General features: G+C 59.2%; 1 protein-coding gene across 1 annotated transcript; it reads right to left on the reverse strand.

The window, feature by feature from the left end:
- Positions 1 to 1,738: 1,738 nt before the first annotated feature.
- CDC42BPG (CDC42 binding protein kinase gamma) lies at positions 1,739 to 20,373 on the reverse strand. Its single transcript, XM_032489749.1, is given in 39 exon segments — positions 1,739 to 2,943; positions 4,025 to 4,110; positions 4,235 to 4,358; positions 4,514 to 4,631; positions 4,770 to 4,890; positions 4,995 to 5,079; positions 5,160 to 5,257; positions 6,340 to 6,939; positions 7,062 to 7,124; positions 8,051 to 8,180; positions 8,182 to 8,268; positions 8,930 to 9,011; positions 9,106 to 9,245; positions 9,328 to 9,461; positions 9,776 to 9,881; positions 10,175 to 10,234; positions 10,331 to 10,429; positions 10,513 to 10,565; positions 10,875 to 10,963; positions 11,044 to 11,192; positions 11,368 to 11,482; positions 11,569 to 11,675; positions 11,841 to 11,913; positions 11,990 to 12,111; positions 12,242 to 12,334; positions 12,623 to 12,802; positions 12,898 to 13,004; positions 13,260 to 13,340; positions 13,437 to 13,534; positions 14,382 to 14,461; positions 14,866 to 15,114; positions 15,223 to 15,423; positions 15,687 to 15,767; positions 15,769 to 15,781; positions 16,295 to 16,443; positions 16,757 to 16,852; positions 17,223 to 17,306; positions 17,386 to 17,477; positions 20,093 to 20,373. Coding segments are annotated over 39 exon segments (4,662 nt in total). The 5' UTR covers positions 20,253 to 20,373; the 3' UTR covers positions 1,739 to 2,886.

Genomic DNA, 20,373 nt, shown 5'->3' on the forward strand with positions numbered 1-20,373 from the left:
TCACATATCGAGGTATTTGAGAATAGGACTTCATTTTCAGGGATCATAATTCAACCCATAACAGATTGATAGAGTATCAATATTAAATCTCTTGAGATAATAATAGTAACTTCTGGTGGTTCCTTATTCTTAAGAGACGCCTGCAAAGTACTTAGGTGTGAAGTTCAAGTTGTCTGTGACTTACTCTCAAGTGGTAGCAAAACACATGCTCTATATCCACCTTTATGTGGATAAAGAGGGAAAGCAAAAGTAGCAAAATGTTAACAATTGGCGAATCTAGGTGAAGAGTGTAGGGAGTTCATATTCTCTCAATCTTTCTGTAGGTTTGAAACTTGTCAACATAAAACTTTGGGAGAAAAAAATTTTTAATTTTATTTTTATTTATTTATTTATTTCTATGGGTTTTTTGTTGTTGTTGTTGTTGTTGTTGTTTGTTTGCTTTTTCAGGGGGTAGGTAATTAGGTTTATTTATTTATTTAAATGGAAGTACTGGGGATTGAACCCAGAACCTCATGTTGGCTTAGCATGCACTCTACCGCTAAGCTATACCCTTATTGAAATATTAAATATGAAAATATTTTTAAAATTTAATGTAAAATTGTGAAAATCATTTGGCTAAATTATTGCTGGGTGCTGGGGAAACGGCCACGTCTTCAATTTGGTGAGCATGGCTTGGAGGCCTTAGCTTGCAGGAGGCCTCAGCCCCTCTGCCCTGGCTCCTCTCTTTGGGCTTCTGCATCTCTGTGGGCAGAGCAAACACTTCCTGAGTGATGAGCTGAAGGCATTTTACACTCATTATCTCACCAGAGTCTCACCAGAACCTCCCATGAGATGGGTTTTCCAATCCTCACTCACATACAGGGAAACTAAGGCTTAGAGAGGTCAGGTAACTTGCCCATGACTGTACTGTACTGGAATCGAGTGTGCTCCTAAACAGGCCCTGGAATTCCGTGGATGCCCTCCAATCCCTGTCTCCAGCCAGACCCAGGCACACAGGCCCCTTTTCCCTTAGTTTCCCTACCTTTAGAGTCGTCCACAAGCCTGAGGGCACAGCGACCAGCCCCAGGCCTGCCCTGGTCCCAGCACACAGGCCTTACCCTCCCTCCTCACCCAGCCCAGTCTCAAGGCCTGGGTCCTGCCCTGTCATGGACATCCCAGCTAAGAATAAGTGAGACCCCTCTCAGACCTCCCCTCCCCCTACTCCTGTCACCTGGGTGGGGCACTGTGTGTGCCCTCCAGATCACCTTCCTTCTCCACACTGCTCTGTACTCCAAAGGCTGCTCTATTGACCGGCAGAAACTGAGCTCTATGGGCCTCAGGCTGCTGCTTCCATTTAGACAAAAGGAAGCAGGAGATGGGAGGGAGGGAGTAGACTGAGGTGGAGCGACTAATTTCCTGGGCTGCTTTCCTGCTTGGCCATTGCCAAGGTCTTCTACTGGCAGCCACAGCACCTGCCAGAACACCTGCCTCTTCCTGCCCGGCTGGCCTAGGGGTGCTGACAGCTCCCGACTGCTGCTAGGACTCAGGGCACTGCCACTCCTTGATGGGTTCCCCAGTGCTGCCCACATTTTTGTAAACCATCCCTTGGTTATTAAACTCTCCTCATTGACCCCCCATTTGAATGTCACCTGATTTGTGAAAGTACAGGAAGACAACCTGGTTTTTAATTATCCCTGATTCCCCCACTCCTCTCTCCATCCTCCGAACCCCAGGAAGACAGATCCAGGCGGGGAGGCCAGTAGCTTACAAAGTTATCTTTATTGCTTTCTTACTGCCTCACAGAGTGTCAAGGTTGATCCCTTATGGGAATATGGCATTTGAGGAGATAAATACTTAGGTTGCCCCCTACTCAGCAGTAGGGGGAGGTTTAATAAAAATAGCAATATAATAACAATAATAATGACTGTGATCAATAATAAAATGCCCCTATGATCCCCTAATACACAGGTGGTTGAAGCTTTGAGAAAAAGGACCCTGCCCCCTTTCTGGGAAGGGCCAGTGTGCCTGGAGACCTGGAGGGTGCCCATCTCCCACCAAGTAGCCCTTATAAATACCCCTCATCCCATCCCTGTAGGAGTTATCTTCCTCCTGGACGGATTAGATGACAATGTCAGTTGGCTCCTGGAGCCCCTCCCTGTTCCCACCCCTACCAGCTCACCCAGAAAGAAGGTGCCTGGACATGTGCCTCCCAGTGCCCTCTCCCGACTCCACCACTTCCTCTGGTCTCTCTCTTCTCTGTTGCTTCTCCTTTATCCTTCTCTCCTCCTCTGGATGGCTTTCACCTCCTTCCAACCACTATCCCCTCCTCCTGCACTTGCTTTCCTCCCCCTTGCCTCTCTTACCTCCTTCACCTACATCCTCTCACATTCTCTATCTCTTCCTCTGGATCACAGCCTGCCTTTTCCACCCTGACTCTGAGCAGAGACTGGGATACGGCCCAACTCGGCCTCTCTGGGGGTTAGACAGTCCACAGCCAAGACCTCAGACTGCTCCCAGGGACCCAGCCCTCCTGTCCCTCATCTCTTACTCTTACTCTCAAGCTTCCTGGGGCTTGGCCCTGGAAATTAAAGCTTTGGCACAATCACCCCTGGACACCAGGGCAGAGGGGCCCCCAGGGTAGAAGGGGGCCATCCTATTCCCTGTGGCTAGCACAGGCTGGGGCTGGGAACGGAGGGGAAAGGTGGGACGGGGGCTGGGAGTCAAACCCCATCCCACCCACCCCAGTCCTCAGAACCCAGGCCAGCCTTCCCATCACTGCCCAGTCCAGGCCTTCCCTGAGTCTGAATTTCCACACATCCTGGACCAGCCAGGGTATGGCATTCCTCAAGCTCTTTGCTCCCTTGAGTCTCTAGGTCATGGGATTGGGGTGGGCCCCACTGGAAGGTGTCAAGGGGAACTCTCGGATTCAGGGGCTGGCGGGAGGCTCCGGGGCTGTTCTGAGACCTGGAGGGGAAAGAGAAGGAACACAGGGTAGAAAGAAGAAGGCAGGACTCTCCTCACTGGGCCGGTGCCTCGCAGAGGCTTCCCCAGGACCCACTGCCTGCTGCAGCTGGGCCCTCAGAGGCCAGATGTGCAGTGGGGTGGAGGTATGCAAGACTGAGGAAATCCTACTTAATCCTGGAGTCCAAATCAAAGCCCCTTTGTTCGCTCACTCCTTTCTACATTCAATCAACAAAAATGCTTTACTCCAGGCAGAACACAAACTTGACCTCCATTATCAAGGAGCTCAGAGTTGAGGGAGGAAGACTGGTACCCAGATGACAACCACAGCACAGCAGAACTGACAAGGAGGGGGGTGGGGGCACCAAAGGTGGTGCCAGCCCCAGGGAGGCCCTGACCACCTGACCAGGCAGCCAAGTGGTCTTTGGAGAAGGTGATATTGGTGCAGAGCCTTGAAGATGGCCTGGGCTTTAATCAGGTTGAGGACAGGAAAGGGCATGCAAAACAGTGGGGATGGCAGTGGTAAGAACCTGGAGGTGTGAAAGACCTGGGCAAGTCCCAGGGCTTGGGGTGGCTGGAGCTGGGGTAGCAGTTGGAGCTGTGGTTGGAGGGTAAGTGAGAGCTTTCCCAGATCCTCTCAGCTTCCCCTGTCCCCAGCCAGATGGACTGCTCCCTCCCCTGACCTCTCACCCCTAGGCTGGGCCTCTGTTAAGAATTCCGAGAGCTCCCCTTCTGTGGTGCTCTCCCCGTGTGCCAGGCACTGTGCTGAGGTATCCTCACCTCATACAGGTCTCATGATAATAACCTCATTTTACAGGTGAGACAAGCTCAGGGAGGCTAGACACCTCACCCTGGTCCATACTGCTGGGACAGTCAGAGCCAAGATTCCCACCTAGGCTGACCTGCCTCCAGGCCCCTGATGGGACCTCCTAAGGGGTGAGACAGGTGAGAGTCAGCATCGCTTAGGATCCAAGGCAGGGACGGGCTCAGCATGTTCTCTGGCCTCAGGTCTTAGCACAGGGCCCAGCACAGAATAGAACTGCCTGCCTTTGAATGGGGGAAGAGAAAGCCCCTGTTAGCTCACCTGTATCAGGGAGGCTGCAGGGCTCAGAGATCCCTGGGGGCAGGACACGGATTCACTGGACAGAGATGTCCAAGGCTTCCTCTTCACTGTTCCAGGAGCAGGATGAGCAAGGGAACAAAAATCCAGGGTCAGATTTGTGGGGGTCCAAAGCGGGTGGAAAGATAGGGGCGGGACGCAGAGGTAGTGGAGGCTGTGAAGCTGGGGCCTTACTGGGGTCCAGGTCTCCAGGGAGGCCATCACTGCTCATGGAGGCTGGGCGCCGAGAGGCCTCGGAGAAGCTGTGGGGCCGCTGCGGGCCAGAGCTGCGGGCACCTCGGCTCTTCTCTTCTGGAGCCTGTTGGGGGACAGTGTGGAGGGCTGGGACCAGGTCAAATGAACCGCAGTTGGTCCCCTTCCCGGACACGCTGATGCCCCGGGTAAGCAGAGGCGGGTGATTGGCTCAGCCTCACCGGGGAGGCTTGTGATTGGCTCCGGAGAACTCACTCTCACCAGGGGCAGGTCCTTGACGGTGGGCCTCCCTTCTGTAGGGCCCACGTGCACCAGGTGGTTGAAGTTGGTGGGCGTTGAGATGAGCTTGGAGCGCACAAAAGGGTCCTTCAGCATCTCCCTGAGGGTGGAAGGGGGTGAAGGGAGGGGTTTGACATAGGTGACACCGCCCCGCCCTCTCCTGGGGGTGGGGCTTGTGCTTCACCCCGCCCCCAATTCTCCGGAGGCCCAGCCCAGCCGCTGCACCACGCAAGCGCACCTGCGCTGCTGTTGCAGCTGCTCCTCCGACACTCGGAAGAAGAAGCGGCGTTTGCTCTTGGTACGGAACAGTTGGCGCCGGCTGTTGTCGGTGAGGTTGGGGATGTCGAACTCGTCCTTCTCTGCGGGAGAAGCAGAGCTGGGCCGTGCTCACAAGACCCCAGGGTCCCAGTCAGCTGGTACTCAGGGTCACACACCTCCCTGCCCCTCACCCCGACTCTCTCACCTGCCAGCGGGTTCCTGAGGTAGGTGAGGCGGACTTTCTCCGTGCCATAGAGGAACAAGGAGCCCTCTGGGTTCAGGGGTCGCACCTAAAGCAGGGGCAACAGAGGTCACACCACACTATCCGACTGTACCCCAGTCCAGCCCCAGGGTCTGAGCAGGCCCTCACCTTCTTGAGGGGCACCGTCTGGACCCATTCTGCTCTCCTCACATCAAACACATCGATGGCATTCTCGCTGAACACTGTCAGGTAGGGGGCTGCGTAACCTGCAGGGTGGGAAACTGTGCTGTGCAGCCCCAAGCAAGTCAGGCACCTCTCTGGGCTTGTTTCCTCCCTCTGTATCACAGGGCCCTGTGCGCTGTCACAGCACAGTAACTTCCATGCCCCTCCAAAGGTCCTTCTGAAGACTCCTGATTGCCCCACCCAACCTCCAAAGCAAGTCAGAGATAAGGATCACAGAGCACTCACTAAGCCGTGTCAGCCCTAGTTCTAGCCATGTTGCATATTTTTTCTCCTTTAATTCTCAAACAACTCTGGGCAGGTAGTAGTATCGCCCCTAACTTACAGATGAGAGAACAGAAACCATAGAGCTAAGTCACGGCCAAAGTCACTCTGTGGTGAGAGCTGGGAATTGGCCCCAGGCAGTCTGGATCCAACGCCTACACACTGAATGTCTGTGCTACACCCAACCCACAGGCCCTACCCCAGAAAAGCAATTGTTCGTGAACAATCTTTCTCTGTCCCTCCGTATCCTATCACACTAGCTACCTGTGGAGGTGCAGGACTCCCTCACTATCCCATTTATTAATTCCTCCAAACATTCATAGGCCCTGGGGTGCACTTGCCTGGGGCTGGGTGCTGGACATGATGAAGCACCAGCCCGAGTCCATCTGCAGGCCCCCAGTGCACCAAACCAGTCATTATAAGAAGGTGCTGAGAGCAAGGCAGAGATGTGAACAGAGGTAGGGGGGCAGAAAGGAGCAAAGGACCCATGGTGATAGGGGCAGGCAGAAGCAGGAATGCAGTGATAATAATGACAGTAATCATGGTGCCACTTATGGAGGGCCTACCAGCTCCAGGCCCTGAGCTGCTATGGGGGTGGGCTTGGCTTAGAGTTCACCAGAAACAAAAAGGAGAGTAGTTCAGGCAGGGGGAAGAGCATGAGCGAAGGCATGGGAGAAGACCTCCTGCAAGCCATGGGGGACAGAGCAGGGTGTGGTTGGACAGGGGGGTACACGCTGGCCTCCAACGCCAAGCTCAAGGGTCTGGGCAGGACCCTGTCTTCCTCCAACGTGGGCTACATCACAGGGGCCAGGCCCCACCCGGCCTGGCCCTCCACAGGCCTTACCCCAGCCCGTGGGCACTGCTGGCCACAGCAGCTCGTGGATGCGAGACTTGCGGCCAGCGCTGTCCACGTAGACCCCAGCAGTGGTGAAGAGCAGCAGGAACTCACTGAGGCTGAGCTCCACGGCGCCCAGCGCCTCACCCAAGCCCCCTCGGGACGGTGGCAGCTCCTCAGGTACCAGACCGGCCCCCAGCGCTAAGGGCGCAGCCTCATTGAGCAGTGGGTAGAGGGTGAAGGCACCAGCCGCGCCCACGCACAGCCGGTCACCCAGCAGCCCCAGGCTCTGCACAGGTGCCGGGGCCTGCAGCTCGCGGATACGCCGCTGCCAGGGCCCTGGGCCTGGGCCCAGTTGGTAGCAGAGCACCTGGCGCTTGACTGCGACACAGAGCACAGGGGTGCGGGCCTGTAGGATGCGCCCGGCAGCCAGGGCCTGGCAGCCTCGAGACTCAGGGATCTTGGCGCCTGCTGCCTCCGCATTCTCCAGCTCGGCCAGGGCAAAGAGGCGTACGCTGGGGCCACGGCCACAGAGCACGACCAGCAGGCCTGCGGTGGGGCTCACGGCCAGCCGCTGCACCCGCCGGCACTCGCCCACCTGGAAGATGTCTGCAGAGTTGGCGAGGGAGAGTGTCACCGACAGGTGGCTGAGGAGCAGCCCAGTGCCCATCCTCCTTGTCCCTTGGGGCTGACCCACACCCATGCCCGCCCTGGCCCAGCCTGGCATGTACCATTGCTGTGCAGATGGATCACAAACAACCCCTCTTCGGTGCCCAGAGCAAGGCGTTCCCGGTCTGGTAGAGGGAGCAAGAGGTCAGGGGTCAGAGGGCCCATCCTGAGACAGGAGACTGGGCAGTCCACCTGCCCTTGGCAAGCCTCAGTTTCTCCTGAGGACACAGAGACGGCAGTCCCACTGTCCCTGAATCACTGGCCCCTTCAGTCCGAGTCTGGACTGGCTCTAATGGGAAAGTACCATGGGGACACGAGTTGGGGTGAGTGGCCCCCCCACCCCGAGCTGTGGGATTTGGGGTAAGTCACGTCACCTCTCAGAGCCTTGGTTTCCCCTTATGTAAAGTGGGGATAATAATGGTACCTTTCTCACAGAGCTGCTGTGAGGCTGTGAAGAGATAAAGCAACGCAGGGTGAGTGTTAAGCTCACAGCAATCCCTGCTCAATAAATGCCCAGTCCCCCAGCTCCCAGCTGACACAGGGGACCTGGATGACGAGGGCACTCTCTCCCATGGCTCCTGTCCTGAGTGACTGCAGGAAGTCCCAGCCCACCAAGGCAGGGGCTTGCCAGGGCCTGGGGGCTGGGGGAAGCTGGGGGGTCCCGCCTCCTCTCCTCTTCCCCTGCTGTCCATTATGGAGGCCCCGCTGAGCACAGGACAGTGTGAGGCTCCCCCATGGTCCCCAGCTGCTGGTAAGAGAGCAGGAGCGGAACACTCCTTTATCTCTTACTAAAGCCTTTGGTCTTTTCACTTACTTGACATTCTTTGAGAAAAAGCAGAAAGGGATGTGCAGAGAAATGGGGTGGCAGAAGCCAGGCTCTCACCCCCTAGCCCAGGTCCCTCACACAGCCATGCCCAGGGGAGTGCTGAGGAGGACACACGTGCAAGAGTCCACAGCTCAGGGCTGCAGGGATTGGGCAGTGACAGTGGCCCTAGTGACCGGGCTCCTCCCCCAAGCCTGCCCCGGGCGGCCCCCTCAGCACGAGGCTCACCGATGATGGCGGCACAGAGTGTGTGGGGCAGCAGTGGCAGCCCGTTGTCATAGGCCTCCTTGAGCGTGTACACAGGCCGGGGCCTTGGCCGCGTGTCCCGCAGCAGCTGCTGCAGCTCACCCAGCACCTGCTAGCCAGCACTTCCGCTCCCCCTCGCTCTCTGCCAGTAGCAGCACGGTGCACGTGGCAGGCGGCACTGTCAGCTGGGAGGCTGTCACCTATGGGGGGGGGGGACCCAGGCTGGAGGGCAGGGAGCTGAGAACCAGCCGTCTTTCCCACCCTCCTTCCATCAGTTGATGCTTATTAGCACTGATGTGGGCCCAGTGCAGTGCCAGGTGCTGTCATGCAACAGGTGGTGAGCCAGGTGGGGAGATCAGACAAGCACAGGGACAGCTCCAGAGCTCTGGGACTAGTGCCATAGAGGGGTAAGGACAGGGCCTCTTGGGAACACAGGGTGGGGCTCCCTAACCCAGGATAAGCAGTGAAAGACAACCTCCGAGCGGAAGAGACATTTCTGCTGGAGCCAGGGAGGGGGTGGGGGGTGAGAAGAATAACCAGGAATGCTGGGGGTGGGGGAGGGGCTGGCAGAATCAGAAACGTACGGCCTCAAGGTCACAGTCAGGAGCACCCTGAGGGCGATGGGGAGCCACAGAAGTGTCCTACATAAGGCCGAATCCAGCCAGCTTCATATATGGAGAACTCACTGCGCTGCAGGATGAAGCGTAGCTACCCTGTCCAGAATGGAGGCTATTGTAGCCGTCCATGATGGGGCAAGAGGGGCTGGACGCAGGAGGCAGCCATGGAGATGGAGGAAATTGGCTGGAGTGGGGCCAACATAGAGGCGGGCAGAGGTCTGGCTCATCCTGCCCCCGAACTTACCCTAAAGATGCGTGGCAGGTCCCTGGATTGGGCGTGGATAACATCAGAGGCCAGGACAGGAATAGCTGAGAACTGGGGGTCCCTGAGAGGTTCATGGAGCAGGTCAGAGGTCACATGGCCCTGGCTGCCCCGTTGACCCACACATCCCCTGCCCAAAGCCACTGCCTGGCCCCCACCTCAGATCCAGTGCCTGCAGGAGGGCCCCGCTAGCTGGGCTGAGCCTTGGGTCTGGGGCATCGAACAGTAGCAGGCGTGAGTCACTGAGGGCAGCAAACACTCGCTGCCAGCCCCGACGGACACCTGAGGGCCGTGGCACCTGGGGGGAAGGCAGGTAAGGGACGGCCTGCCAGGCCCTCAGCCCACTCACCCATCCTCCCCCTCCCCCAGTGCCGGCTTACCGACAGGAAGCCCTCGTAGGCAGTGCCCGTGCCCGTTTCGGGGTGCACTCCCAGGGCTGTGTGGAGGCGGTCAGGGGGCACGGGGCAGGGTGGGGCCTGTGGGGCACAAGTCGAGTGACAGAAGTAGCCACAGGCTGTGGGGAAAATGGGAGCCAACAGATGATGTGAGGCTGGGTGGGGACAGCCTGGGACCAGGACTCTGGGCATTCCCAGCCCCAGCTTCCCTCAGGCCATGGTGGCACCTGAGCTGTCACCAACTCCCCATAAAGTCAGAAAAGAAAAACAGAGTAAACTAACAGTGGGAAATGTTGACTGGGATGTGCCAGTGGTCTGGACTGAGAGAATCAGCCTGAGTAAGTCAGGATCAGGACCACTTTTCATTCCCTCCACCTAGCGGCTGTGGCTGGCGCACAGGAGGCGGGTGTGCAGGTGGGGCGAGGGGTCTCACCATCACAGCCCAGGCCCTGGCGGCCCAGGCCCAGCATCAGCGAGGTGCAGCGGAGACACTTGGTGGGGGATGGGAAGCTCCTTGGACGCATCGTGTGTGAACCAGGCTGGGGAGGGTGACATGCCCATTACCCATGCCTGACCACAGCCTCCCAGGGCCCCATGCCCCACCCTTGAGGCCACCCTGCGGTGTCCAGTGAGATCAGGGAATGAGCCAGGTGGCTGTGTGTGAATTCTGATCCCCAGCGATCTGTGGTCATACTCAAAACTCATTGCCATCGCTGCCATTCCCAGTGTGGTCTGCTGGCCAGGAGGCATGTGGAAGGACCCAAGCAGATCCTTGGAAGCCTGGCAGAATGACTTGGTGCCCCCAACCCGCCCTGCCCCTCTGGGTGCTGACCTTTGCAGGAGGACCTTCTACAGGGGCGGTGTTAGCAGCAGGCGCTCTGGGGAACACAGCCTGCAGGGGAGGGCAGGCAAACAGGTGAGAAGTGTGCAGGCAGAGGGTGGAGGTGGGGCCCAGCACCCCAACTGTGGGTCTCCCGTCTGTCCTCACCCCCAGGCGCAGGCTGCGGCGGCCCTCTGGCCTCAGATCTGGCTCCACGCCAGGCCTCGGGGCCTCTCCTGAGATGCCAGAGTCTTTGGCAGAATCCTTCTGGGGAATGGGATGGGGGCAGAGTCAAGGCCTTTGTGTCCTCCCCAGGACTCCTCCCCAACCAGTCCCGCACCTGGTCTTACCTCTGAGCTCCGGAAGGACAGGAAGGGAATCAGGGAGTTTGAGGGCTTGGTGTCTGCAAACAGAGGGTGTGGGTCACTGGGGGTGGGGTCCCTGGCCCAGCCCTAACACTTGTTTCTGAGAAACCAGGGCCATCAGGGGCTTTGGTTTCCACCTCAGTAAAATGGGGAAATGACTGCAGGATGGGGGAGGGGGGTGGGCATACAGCAGGTGCTCGGTAAGTGCTAGCTAACAGATAGTGGGTTAAGCAGCAGAGACTGGAACTAACTCTTGTTTTCACAGCCCTGCAAGGTTATTGTGTGACCCCCTTGGTGACCTGGAGCGAAGGACTTGCTCCAGGACAGGCAAGCAGACGGCCACGTACCTCCTGGCCCACGGGCCCGCAGCTCCTCCCGGAGTGCAGCCAGCTCCTGCTGCAGGCCCTGGTTCTGCTTCTCAGCCTCCTGTAGACCACTGGGGAGAAGCGGGTGAGGGCTCGCCACAGGCCTCTGCATGGGTCGTGGGCCCCTCGTAGTGCCTGCCCCTAGTCTCACCTCTCAGCCCGCAGCTGGGCCTCCTGCACCTGTGTCAGCTGCTCCTGCAGGCCCTGCTTGGCCCGGATCTCAGCCTCCAGTGCTGACTGCAGCTCCAGCCTGGCCGAGGCCTCCATCTTCTGCAGCCGCCGTGCCTTCCACTGGTGATCCTGGTGGCCAGGGAGCACCAATATAAGATGCCCAACCCCCCAACCCAGCCTGGCCAGGCTCAAAGCCCCAGTGATGTGAGCTTAGGCGAGTCCCTGATCTTCCGTAAGCTCAGTGTCCCTACCTGTGGAGTGAGGCTCCCGGCACCCCTCCCCTCCGGGTCTCCACAGGGCTCACCAGCGGCCGGGTAGGGAGAGTCTGGGTGCCCACGTTCCGCAAGGACTCCAGCTCCTCAGCCATCTTGGTGGCCAGGGCCTGCAGATAGCCTCTTGAAACCTTCTCATCATTCACCCTGATTGGGAAGGGGGCTCACCGTCAGGGGCTGCACCATCAGCCCTGCCTGGGCCCAGCCCCCTCCCCTAGCCCCTTGGCACCCACCAGCTGAGGATGTCGGCAATCTGGGCCTCCCAGTTGCTCTCTGTCTCCCGCTGCTCACCCTCCAGCCTCTGCTTGCTCTGCTGCTCCCGTTCCAGCTCTTCCACCAGCTAGGGGTCAGGTGGGAAGGTGGGCTCAGCCCCCAGGGGCCCTAGCACCCCTGAGTCCCGCCTGTGTCCACCCTTCTCACCCAGCAGCTGCCTGCAGCCTTGGCAGCTCTGACCATCCACCCTGCCAGCTTCCTGTCTCTCCGGCCCTCTCCCTGCCCTGCTCACCCTCTCCTGCTCCTGGCTCAGCCGCTGGTTCTCCTCCTGTAGCCAGCTGAGAGCCTCCTCCTTCCCACTCGTCCTACAGGGAGAAGGATGACTTGATGACCCCCAGCTCAGGCCCTCACCCTGTCCCCTGCCCCAACGGCCCTGCTTACCCATGGCTGCGGGCCTGCTCCAGCTGCACACGCAGGGCAGCCACCTCCTGCCTCAGCTGTGCTTCCTGAGCCCCGCCCTCAGGCGTTCTTGTGCCGTTGGTCTCAGAGGCAGAGTGGACAGTCTGGAGGACACGGAGAGGGGTCAGGGCAGGGGCCCAAGAAGCCATGGTCCACCCTACCCCCGGAACACAGGCCTGGCCCTGAGGACCCTGAATGGGGTCAGGCCAAGAGAAGGGGGTAAGGCCTCACCACCTTGACTTGAGAAGATTCCCTCTCAAGGCTTTGTTCCCGCTGTCTCCGGAGCTGCGTCACCTCCTGGCTCAGCGTGGCCACCTGGGCTTGCAGCTGTGACAGGGCGCAGAGGCAGCCAGTGCTGAGCTCGTTCACCCCAACCTTCCACCTTGCTCTGGACTCTCGGGGTCTGCCAGCTGCCCTCGGAGTGGAGGCAGTGGACCCCTGTCCACACCCCCAAACCCCCGTTCCCTTCCTCAGGCCTTGGCTCACCACAGTGGGGGTGCCAAGGCACGTGGTATTCCCAGCACCTTGAACTCGGCTCCCCAGGCTGCCTCCAGCCACACCTGGAGTCACAGAGGCAGGACCCTGCTGCTGTCCCCACCCACTCCCATCACTCACCTCCCTCCGGGCATCCTGGGCCTCCTCCAGCTGGGAGTTCAGGGTGTGGGTCTGGTTGGCCGTGGCTGCCTCTCTCTCCTGGGCCTCCTGCAGCTTCCGGAGCAGCTCCTCCTGCTGCCCCTGGGCTCTGCATAGCTCCTGCTCCTGCGACTGCAGCCCTGCCCGAGCCTCAGCCAGCTCCTGGCGGGCCCACGTGGCAGGCAAGGCCTGGAATCAGGGCATGGACCTCCTCCACATCAAGCCCTGGGCCACTCACCCACTTCACTGAGCCTTACCTGGAGGAGCTGATCTCTCTCTTGCTGAAGGTCACTGTCCTGGTCTGGGCTACCAGCCGGGGGCCCATCCGTCTGGGACAAGGGGGCCTTGCTGTCCCTCAGCATCTCTGCCAGGAATTATCACTGAGACCCGCACATACTGACTGCCCCAGCTTCATCCGGGAACTCTACATGCGTGGAACCCTCATCCCAGCTCATTTTCTACATGCAGACTCAGAGAGTTTAAGATACTTCCCCAAGATCACACAGCATGTACAGGGCAGGGGCAGGACTGGAACCCAGGTTGGACCCAGGTGTACTGGGAAAGCAGCTCAGCTTCCAAGGTGAGGGTAGGGGGAAAGAGACGGGGTGTGGGGAGTTACCTGACAGCTTGTCCTGTAGTGTCTGCACTTCCTTCTGTAACTGCTCCAGCTCCCGATGCTCTGATGAGGTCTGCAGAGCCTCTGTGGTGGGGGGCACCCACAGGTGAGGAGCTAGTCCTGCAGGTGCAGACCCCAAGGCAGACCCACCTGCCATGGCCCAGCTGGCTCCCCCCGAACCTTGGAGTTTCCAGCTCAGCTCTGCCTTCTCCTGCTCCAGACAGCGGAGACTCCGCTCCAGGGCAGCCAACTGCTCAGAACTGCTCTCAAGGCCCGGACTGAGGAGATCAGGGCAACATGAGTTGGCAGAGAACCACCCTCACAAGCTTCCTTCATTTTTCTGCATCCAAACATTCATTCATCCAAGAAACACCCACTACACACCAGCTCTGTACCCAACTCTGGGCTCTGCTGGGAAGAGAGAAATCAGACCAGGCCCCGCCCTTGGGAGGCCCCAGGCCGGTACCATGTGCAGCAACCCCAGGCAGTGAATCCAGGGCCCTCTGGGCCCTGGTTCAAACTCCGGCCCTGGCCCTTACAAGTGGTGTGACCTTAGTCACCTAACATATCAGAGTCTCAGTTTCCCTGCAGGAAAATGGAGGTGATGACAGGGCCTCTTCCAAGGGCTGTTAAGAGGACTCAGAGACATAGGCCCAGAGAGCCCCACCCCCAGCACATAGTGAGCGCTCCATGAGTGAGGGTCAGACTGCCTGCTTACACTTCGCAGCCCCTACTCTGCCAGGACATTGCTGCGGTTGCAGGCCAGCCCTACACATGGAATTGGGCTGAGAGCATCCTGCCCATTTTACAGAGGTATAAAGTGAGATTCAGGGAGCAGTACTAGGCTTCTGGCTTGGAGTCCAGTATACTCCCAGCCAGCCATGGAGGATCCTGTGAGGGCAAACTGTGGGTCAGGACCCAGAGGGGGCGTGGCTTCACCAGGACCTCGAGGACATAGGGGGTCATCCTGCTGAGGGCTTGGAGCACGCTTCCCGAGCCCCTGTCTCATGTAGACACCAGGTGGGCCATTCAGCCATTTTCCCAGAGTCCTGATGGACTACACTCCCAGTGTTCTCTGCCTAGCAGCCCCCAGCTTCCCACCAGGTGTGTGAGAACTAGGCTCACCTGCCTGAGGTATAGGTGAAGCCCACAAACGGCAGGTGGTGGCCTAAAAAGGTCCCGTGGGAGGGTGGTGGCAGGGTCCCCTGTAGGAGAGGAAGGAGAATCAGAGTCAAACAGGCCCAGCTCCAGGCAGAGGCTTGAGACTAAAGAGACCCCTTGGGTCTGGGCGGGCCAACCTCCTCCTGCTCAGGCCTCCCCAAAAAGACTATAACTTCCACAAGTCCTTGAGGCTCTGGCCTCCAGGTGCTGCTGGGAGTCTTTCTTACAGGATTTCTGGTTAACAGGATGAAACCTGTGGTCCAAAGACCATCACTTGGCACTACCTACCTCCGTGCAGGTGAACCATAACTCCCATGAGCCTCTGGGGTCTGAAGACGTCATCTCCAGCCCAGCAACTGCTTTGGGGAACTTTGCAGGGTGGGGGAAGGGTCCCACAGCCACTGAAGCTCAAGGCAGTTTTCCTACTATGGTGGGACCCGCCACTCACTGGATGGTTGAGGGTGTCATCATCCACATCGAAGTTGGAGGTGTCCATGGGCCCCCGAAGCTCGGGGATATAGGGGGCAGTGCTGGTTGCCAGCCGCTCCCAGTCCACGCCTTCGAAGAAGGGGTGGTTCCGGAAGTCGTCTAGCCCCCCGCGGCCCAGACGCTCCTCCTGGCGGCACAGCAGCTGGCGGATCAGGTCTCGGGCACTAGCTGGCACATCAGGCACATCTGGGGGGAACTGCAGGTGGTCCTGCAGGCCCAGGGGAGGGGTGCAGGTGAGCATCCAGGATCACACCCCAGCCCCACAGATACAAGAGCCCTGCCGCCCTCCCAGAACCCCAGGGCCAGGTGACCAGACCTCATGGTTCATGATCTTGCCATAGGTTTCCACTAGGGATTCAGCGTAGAAGGGTGTCTCTCCAAAGAGCAACTCGTAGGCACAGACCCCCAGGGACCACCAGTCGCACTGTGGGCCATAGTGGCCCTTGCCCTCCTCCATAGCCTGCAGGATCTCAGGGGAGATGTAGTCCGGTGTCCCCACTGCCACCGATGAATCCACCTGTGGGTGGTGGTGTTGATGACACCATAAAGACAGCTTCAGGCTTGGCTGGGCCTTCTGGCCCTTCCCCATGGCCCCGGGTCTGGACCTAGCACCCCTACTCCCTAGGGCTTGGCTAGCTTGGTGCCCCAACCCTGACCCCTGGTCTAGCCCTTCCTTCCCTTGGGAGTCTGATGCCACCTGCACTAGGCCTGGTGCCTCTCATTCCCCTGGGAGCTCACCCAGCTGGGATCCCCTGCCCCTACCTGGGGCAGGGTCCTTACCATGCCACTGTTGTTGAGACGTAGGCAGGAGCCAAAGTCAGCCAAGCGGATGTGCCCATTCATGTCCAACAGGACATTGTCCTGGCTTGACATCCCTGGGGAAGGGCAAGACCCATGTGGGTGGATGTGTATTTAGGCACATGGCTGGGTGGGCACGTGCACACACTAGTATGTGTACGCTCATACATGTTCCTGCGTGCACCCGCAAGCAATGTGTTTGCCTGCGTGTGGAAGGGGGAAAGGATGGTGGCCAGGCATCCTGGCTCCCAAGAAGGAAGAGTGGTTAGGCTGGGGAGAGAGACCCATAAGGACAACCCTTGGAGGCAGCAGAGTGTGCTACGAGGGACACAGGAGTCAGACTTCCCAGTGCAACCCACAGCTTGGCCATCCACTGGTGAGGTCACCGTGAACCAGGTGTTACCTGTACTAAGCCCCGACTTCCTCATCTATAAAATGGGATGATAACAGCTCCCATCCCATCACATAAAGTTTTGATGTGAGAATTCAAAGGTATCATGCATATGAAGTTCCTAGCACAGGGCTTGGCACATATGTGGTCAGCTGTCAACAGAGGCTAGAAAGGGTAGCAGGGGCTTTGGGGGACCCACCTGTGGACATAGCCCAGCTGATGCAGCGAGTGGATGGCCAACACCATCTCAGCCAGGTAGAACTGGGCCAGTTCAGGCGGGAGGCGGTCCTCAAAGCGGCTCAGCAGAGTGAGGAGGTCTCCTCCAGCATAGTAGTCCATCACCAGGTACTAGATAGTGGCGGGCAAGGGGCAAGCATCAGATGGGGGGGTATGGTGGGCACTTGCCCCAGGGCCCTACCTCCCACCTGCCTCACAGGGGTCCTGCCTCTGGGAAGGCAGGGCCATTTCTCCCAGCAACTCTGGGTGGCCAGTTCCCAGCCAAAGCTTAGGCAGGAGGCTCCAGGCTGGAGCTGGAGGGGAGTGGAAGCCTCTTGGTCCCATAGGAGCGGTCTCTCTCCCCTTGGACCAGCACTTCTGACCACCAAAGGCCTTCTCCTTCGTCCTCAGGTAACTCCCCTCCAACCTTGCTGAGCATCCTCACCAGGTACTCCTCATCTTGGAAGGCATAATGCAGAGCGGTTACCCAGCGGCTGTCACCTTTCACCAGAACATCCCGCTCCTCCCGGAAACAGGCCGTCTGCAGCAGTTTTGGAGAACAGTGGGTAAGGGAGGGGGGTGGGATCAGAGCCCAGAAACCCCACCCACCCTTGCCAGCTCAGAGGATAAAAGAAGACTCAGTAAGTCTAGGAGCTCAGATCAAGGTCACTTGTGTGAGCCCAAGCCTATGATTTACAGCTCTGGGCCTCAGTGTTATCATAAGGAAAATGAGAACAACTCTGCTTCTTCTAAGAGACTTATTGTGCGGAAGGGATAGGAGGACTCCTCGGCTGCTGGGGATGGATCCTCTGCTGTCTGGCAGCCATGCCCAGCCACCTCCTGTGCAGATCCCCGAAACCAGGAGGCTCCCATTTGCAGGGCCCCAAAGTCCCACCAGACCCGACACTGACCTCTGCCCTCTTCAGCATCTCCCACTTGTGGAGCATTTTCATGGCAAAAATCTGTCCACTGTCCCTCTGCCTCACCACAGCGACCTGAGGCCACAGAGCACTGGGGTCAGGCCAGCCTGGGTGTGAACACCCTCCTCCCACCAACCCAAGGCCCTTTGCTCACCTCCCCGAAGGCCCCTCGGCCGATCACCTTCAAGATCTCAAAGTCATCTCTCTGTAGCCGCAGCTCTTTCACCTTCGCTACGAAGGGGCTGACTGAGAGCACATAGAGTGGGGCTCAGGGAGCCTGTGGGGAGGGCCCCAATTCCCTCTCACCTGGGAAAAGCCAGGAGCTTCAACTCCCATGAGGCCAGGGCAATAATGACCTCCCCAGGAATGGCCTCTGGCCAAGGGGTTGAAAGAGCAGCAGGCCCTTTGGCCATGATCCGGCAGCGTGGAAGGTGGGGTCCTGGCCCTGCTGACCACCTGGCCCTGGGATCTCCCTGAATCTACAGCTCCCTGGACCTCTGTCTCCAGACTCCAGGTGGACTTTACCCCAGGGGCTGATGGGACTTGTAGTCTTCCCTGGCCTGGGGGCTGACCCTGGCTGGCCAGGTCACCCTGGGACGATGGGGATACCGTTCCCACCTCCAGCTTACAGTGCTTGGCCCCCTAGCAGGACCAGGCCAGGGCCTGTCTTGGGAAACTGGACGGGCAACATTCCTTGTCCCCAGAGAGGCTTCTCTGCCACTGAGGAGCTGTGGGCCCTGGTCCCAGGACCCTGTAGGCACAGAGGTACCTGGCTAGGGTGAGCCTGGGGCGGCCCCGGAGGGCAGTTCAGTCACGGCTCTGCAGGACTCTGGGAGGACAGGCTCTGTGCTCCCCATGTGGGGCGTCCTCAGTCTGGACGCACAGAGAGGTCTGCCCAGGTTCTCACAAGACTAGAAAACAGGGCCAAAACACCTTTCCCTGGCACCCGACGCTGGCACCTGAGAGTGTGAGCACTCAGGATCTCCTCCAGGCCTGACCGGCCCTACGACTCTGAGCCCGGCCTCCCTCTCTGGATGCAGACGCACCTGGCCAAGCACCTCCTCCTTCTCAGTCCCTGACTCTCCCAGGAGGGACATCTCTAGCCACTCCCAGGCCCTTCCCAGGACTGGAGGAGCCACAGGCCTGTGGGAGGGAGTGGGGTCCTGGAGACTTAGGGGGGTGAGAGTGAGCAGCAGGGGTCGGGGGCAGCTGCAGTCTGGCTCCCTGCCTCAGTTTCCCCCTGCCAGCAGGTAAACTCCCTGCCAGTTGGGCAGGTCTGTGGGTGGGACAGAGAGCTGCTCCACAGGTTTATCAGGCAGAACCCCCGCAGCAGAGGTGGTGTGGAAAACTCAGTACAGAAATTAATTGTCTTTCCTGGGCCCGTGTGCGCGGCTGGGGAGGAGCAGCCACGGGCCTCCAAGGGGGATCCCAAGGCCAAGGCAACTACCCATCAACCAGACAGGGGCCAAATCCAGGGACCCATAGCAAGACACCCTCAGGAAAGGTTGCCCAGTCCCCTTGCCTCGCCACAGGGATGGGGGCTCTGGGCAGGAGTAGGTACAAGTTGGGGCAGGAGCAGAGTGAGTCACCACCCTAAGAGTTACCTCGGGAGATGTCAACAGACAGGGGTCCAAGACAGAGGTGCCAGAGGCAGGCAGGGAGGAGCGCACGTGTGCGTGGGCATCACAGTGAGTGATGACAACATGGTCAGACACACACACATAAGATGCAGGAGTCCCGGGGAGATGGGCAGACAGCAGAGGCAGAGGCCTGCTGACTGCCTTCACCCTGGAGGAAAGGGCTGGGGCTGGGGCTGGGGAACACACTGGCATGTCTCACAGGCCCCCAACTGTGCCAGGCCAGGCTTGTGTCTGCCCAGAGCTCAGGAGTGCCAGGAATGCTAGTCACCCACTGGGCAAACACTTGCCTCACCCCGCCCTCCAAGCTAGGCCCCCATGCTATCCCCCTATGTCCTGGACAGGTGTAACCAGGGAACCCTGGGGCTGGCGCCAGTGCCCACACTGTGTTCAGGATCACCCAGGGCCAGCCACTCCCAGTGACTCAGATGAGTCAACCCCAGAAAGGGCTGCAAACCCACCTCCAGCCTGGCCCCCCAGCCCTGGGGAACAGCCCTCAGGAAGCCTGACTAACTGCTTGCGCACAAAGGGCCTAGGGTTGGTTCCTGTGTCCAGTCTGGGTGGTCTTGTGTGCGGCGGAAATGGAAGTGTGTGTGTGTGTGTGTGTGTGTGTGTGTGTGTGTGTGTGTGTGTGTGTGTGTGTGTGTTGGAAGTGGAGGATGCCTGCAAGTAAACAAGTATGTAATAGGCAGCATGGGTGGGGTGGTGAACAGGGTTCCCTGGGTCTCTCCAGGGGGTGCATGTGAGCGTCTCAGTGTGTCTGTGTGGAATGTGGGAGACTGAGAAAGCATGTGTGTCAGTGGGTCACATGCACAGGGGTCTGCGTGTCAGACAGTGTGTTCTCACCGGTCATGAGGTGTGACTTCTGAGCGAGGAATCCTGGACGTGACTGTGTGGAGTGTGTATTGTGTACATGTGTCTGGGGTGTATACTTGGGACTAAGTTTCTGCGTGTCTGTGTGAGATGTGTGTTGTGCACACGTGCCAGGTTCTGGGACTGGAAACAAGTGTGTGTGTGAATCTGAGTGAGGGTAAAGTGTGCAGATGACCTAGAGGGCTTGGGGTCCGGTGGCATGTATTAGGGTCAGTGCGGGCCGTTTGTAGGGGGTAATTCGTGGGAGTGCGGCTCCCTGCGGGAGGGTCTGTGGGCGTGGAGCACGGAGGGAGAGGCTCCTGGCGCGGTGTCCCTCGGGCCACCCCCCATGGTCCCGCCCGGGGCACTCACCCCAGCTCAGGAACTGCGCCACGTTGCGCTCCCGCCGCAGGGGGGCGCTGCTGAGCTCGTGGTGCAGCCCCAGCAGCAGATCCAGGAGGCCGTCGAGCCCCGGGCCGCCGCCGGCCTCGCCCCGTGCCAGCCGCTCCAGCGCGCGCAGCCGCCGCTCCATGGCTGCGGCCGGAGCCCCAAGCCCGGGCTAGAGTCGGGCCGCCCGCATGCCCGCCCGTCGGTCCGTCTGTCTGTCTGTCCACGGGTCCTTTCGTGCGTCCTCCCCCCACCCTCCCGCCCTC

This window comes from Camelus ferus, chromosome 10 (genome assembly GCF_009834535.1).
Source record: "Camelus ferus isolate YT-003-E chromosome 10, BCGSAC_Cfer_1.0, whole genome shotgun sequence".
NCBI classification, from domain to species: domain Eukaryota; kingdom Metazoa; phylum Chordata; class Mammalia; order Artiodactyla; family Camelidae; genus Camelus; species Camelus ferus.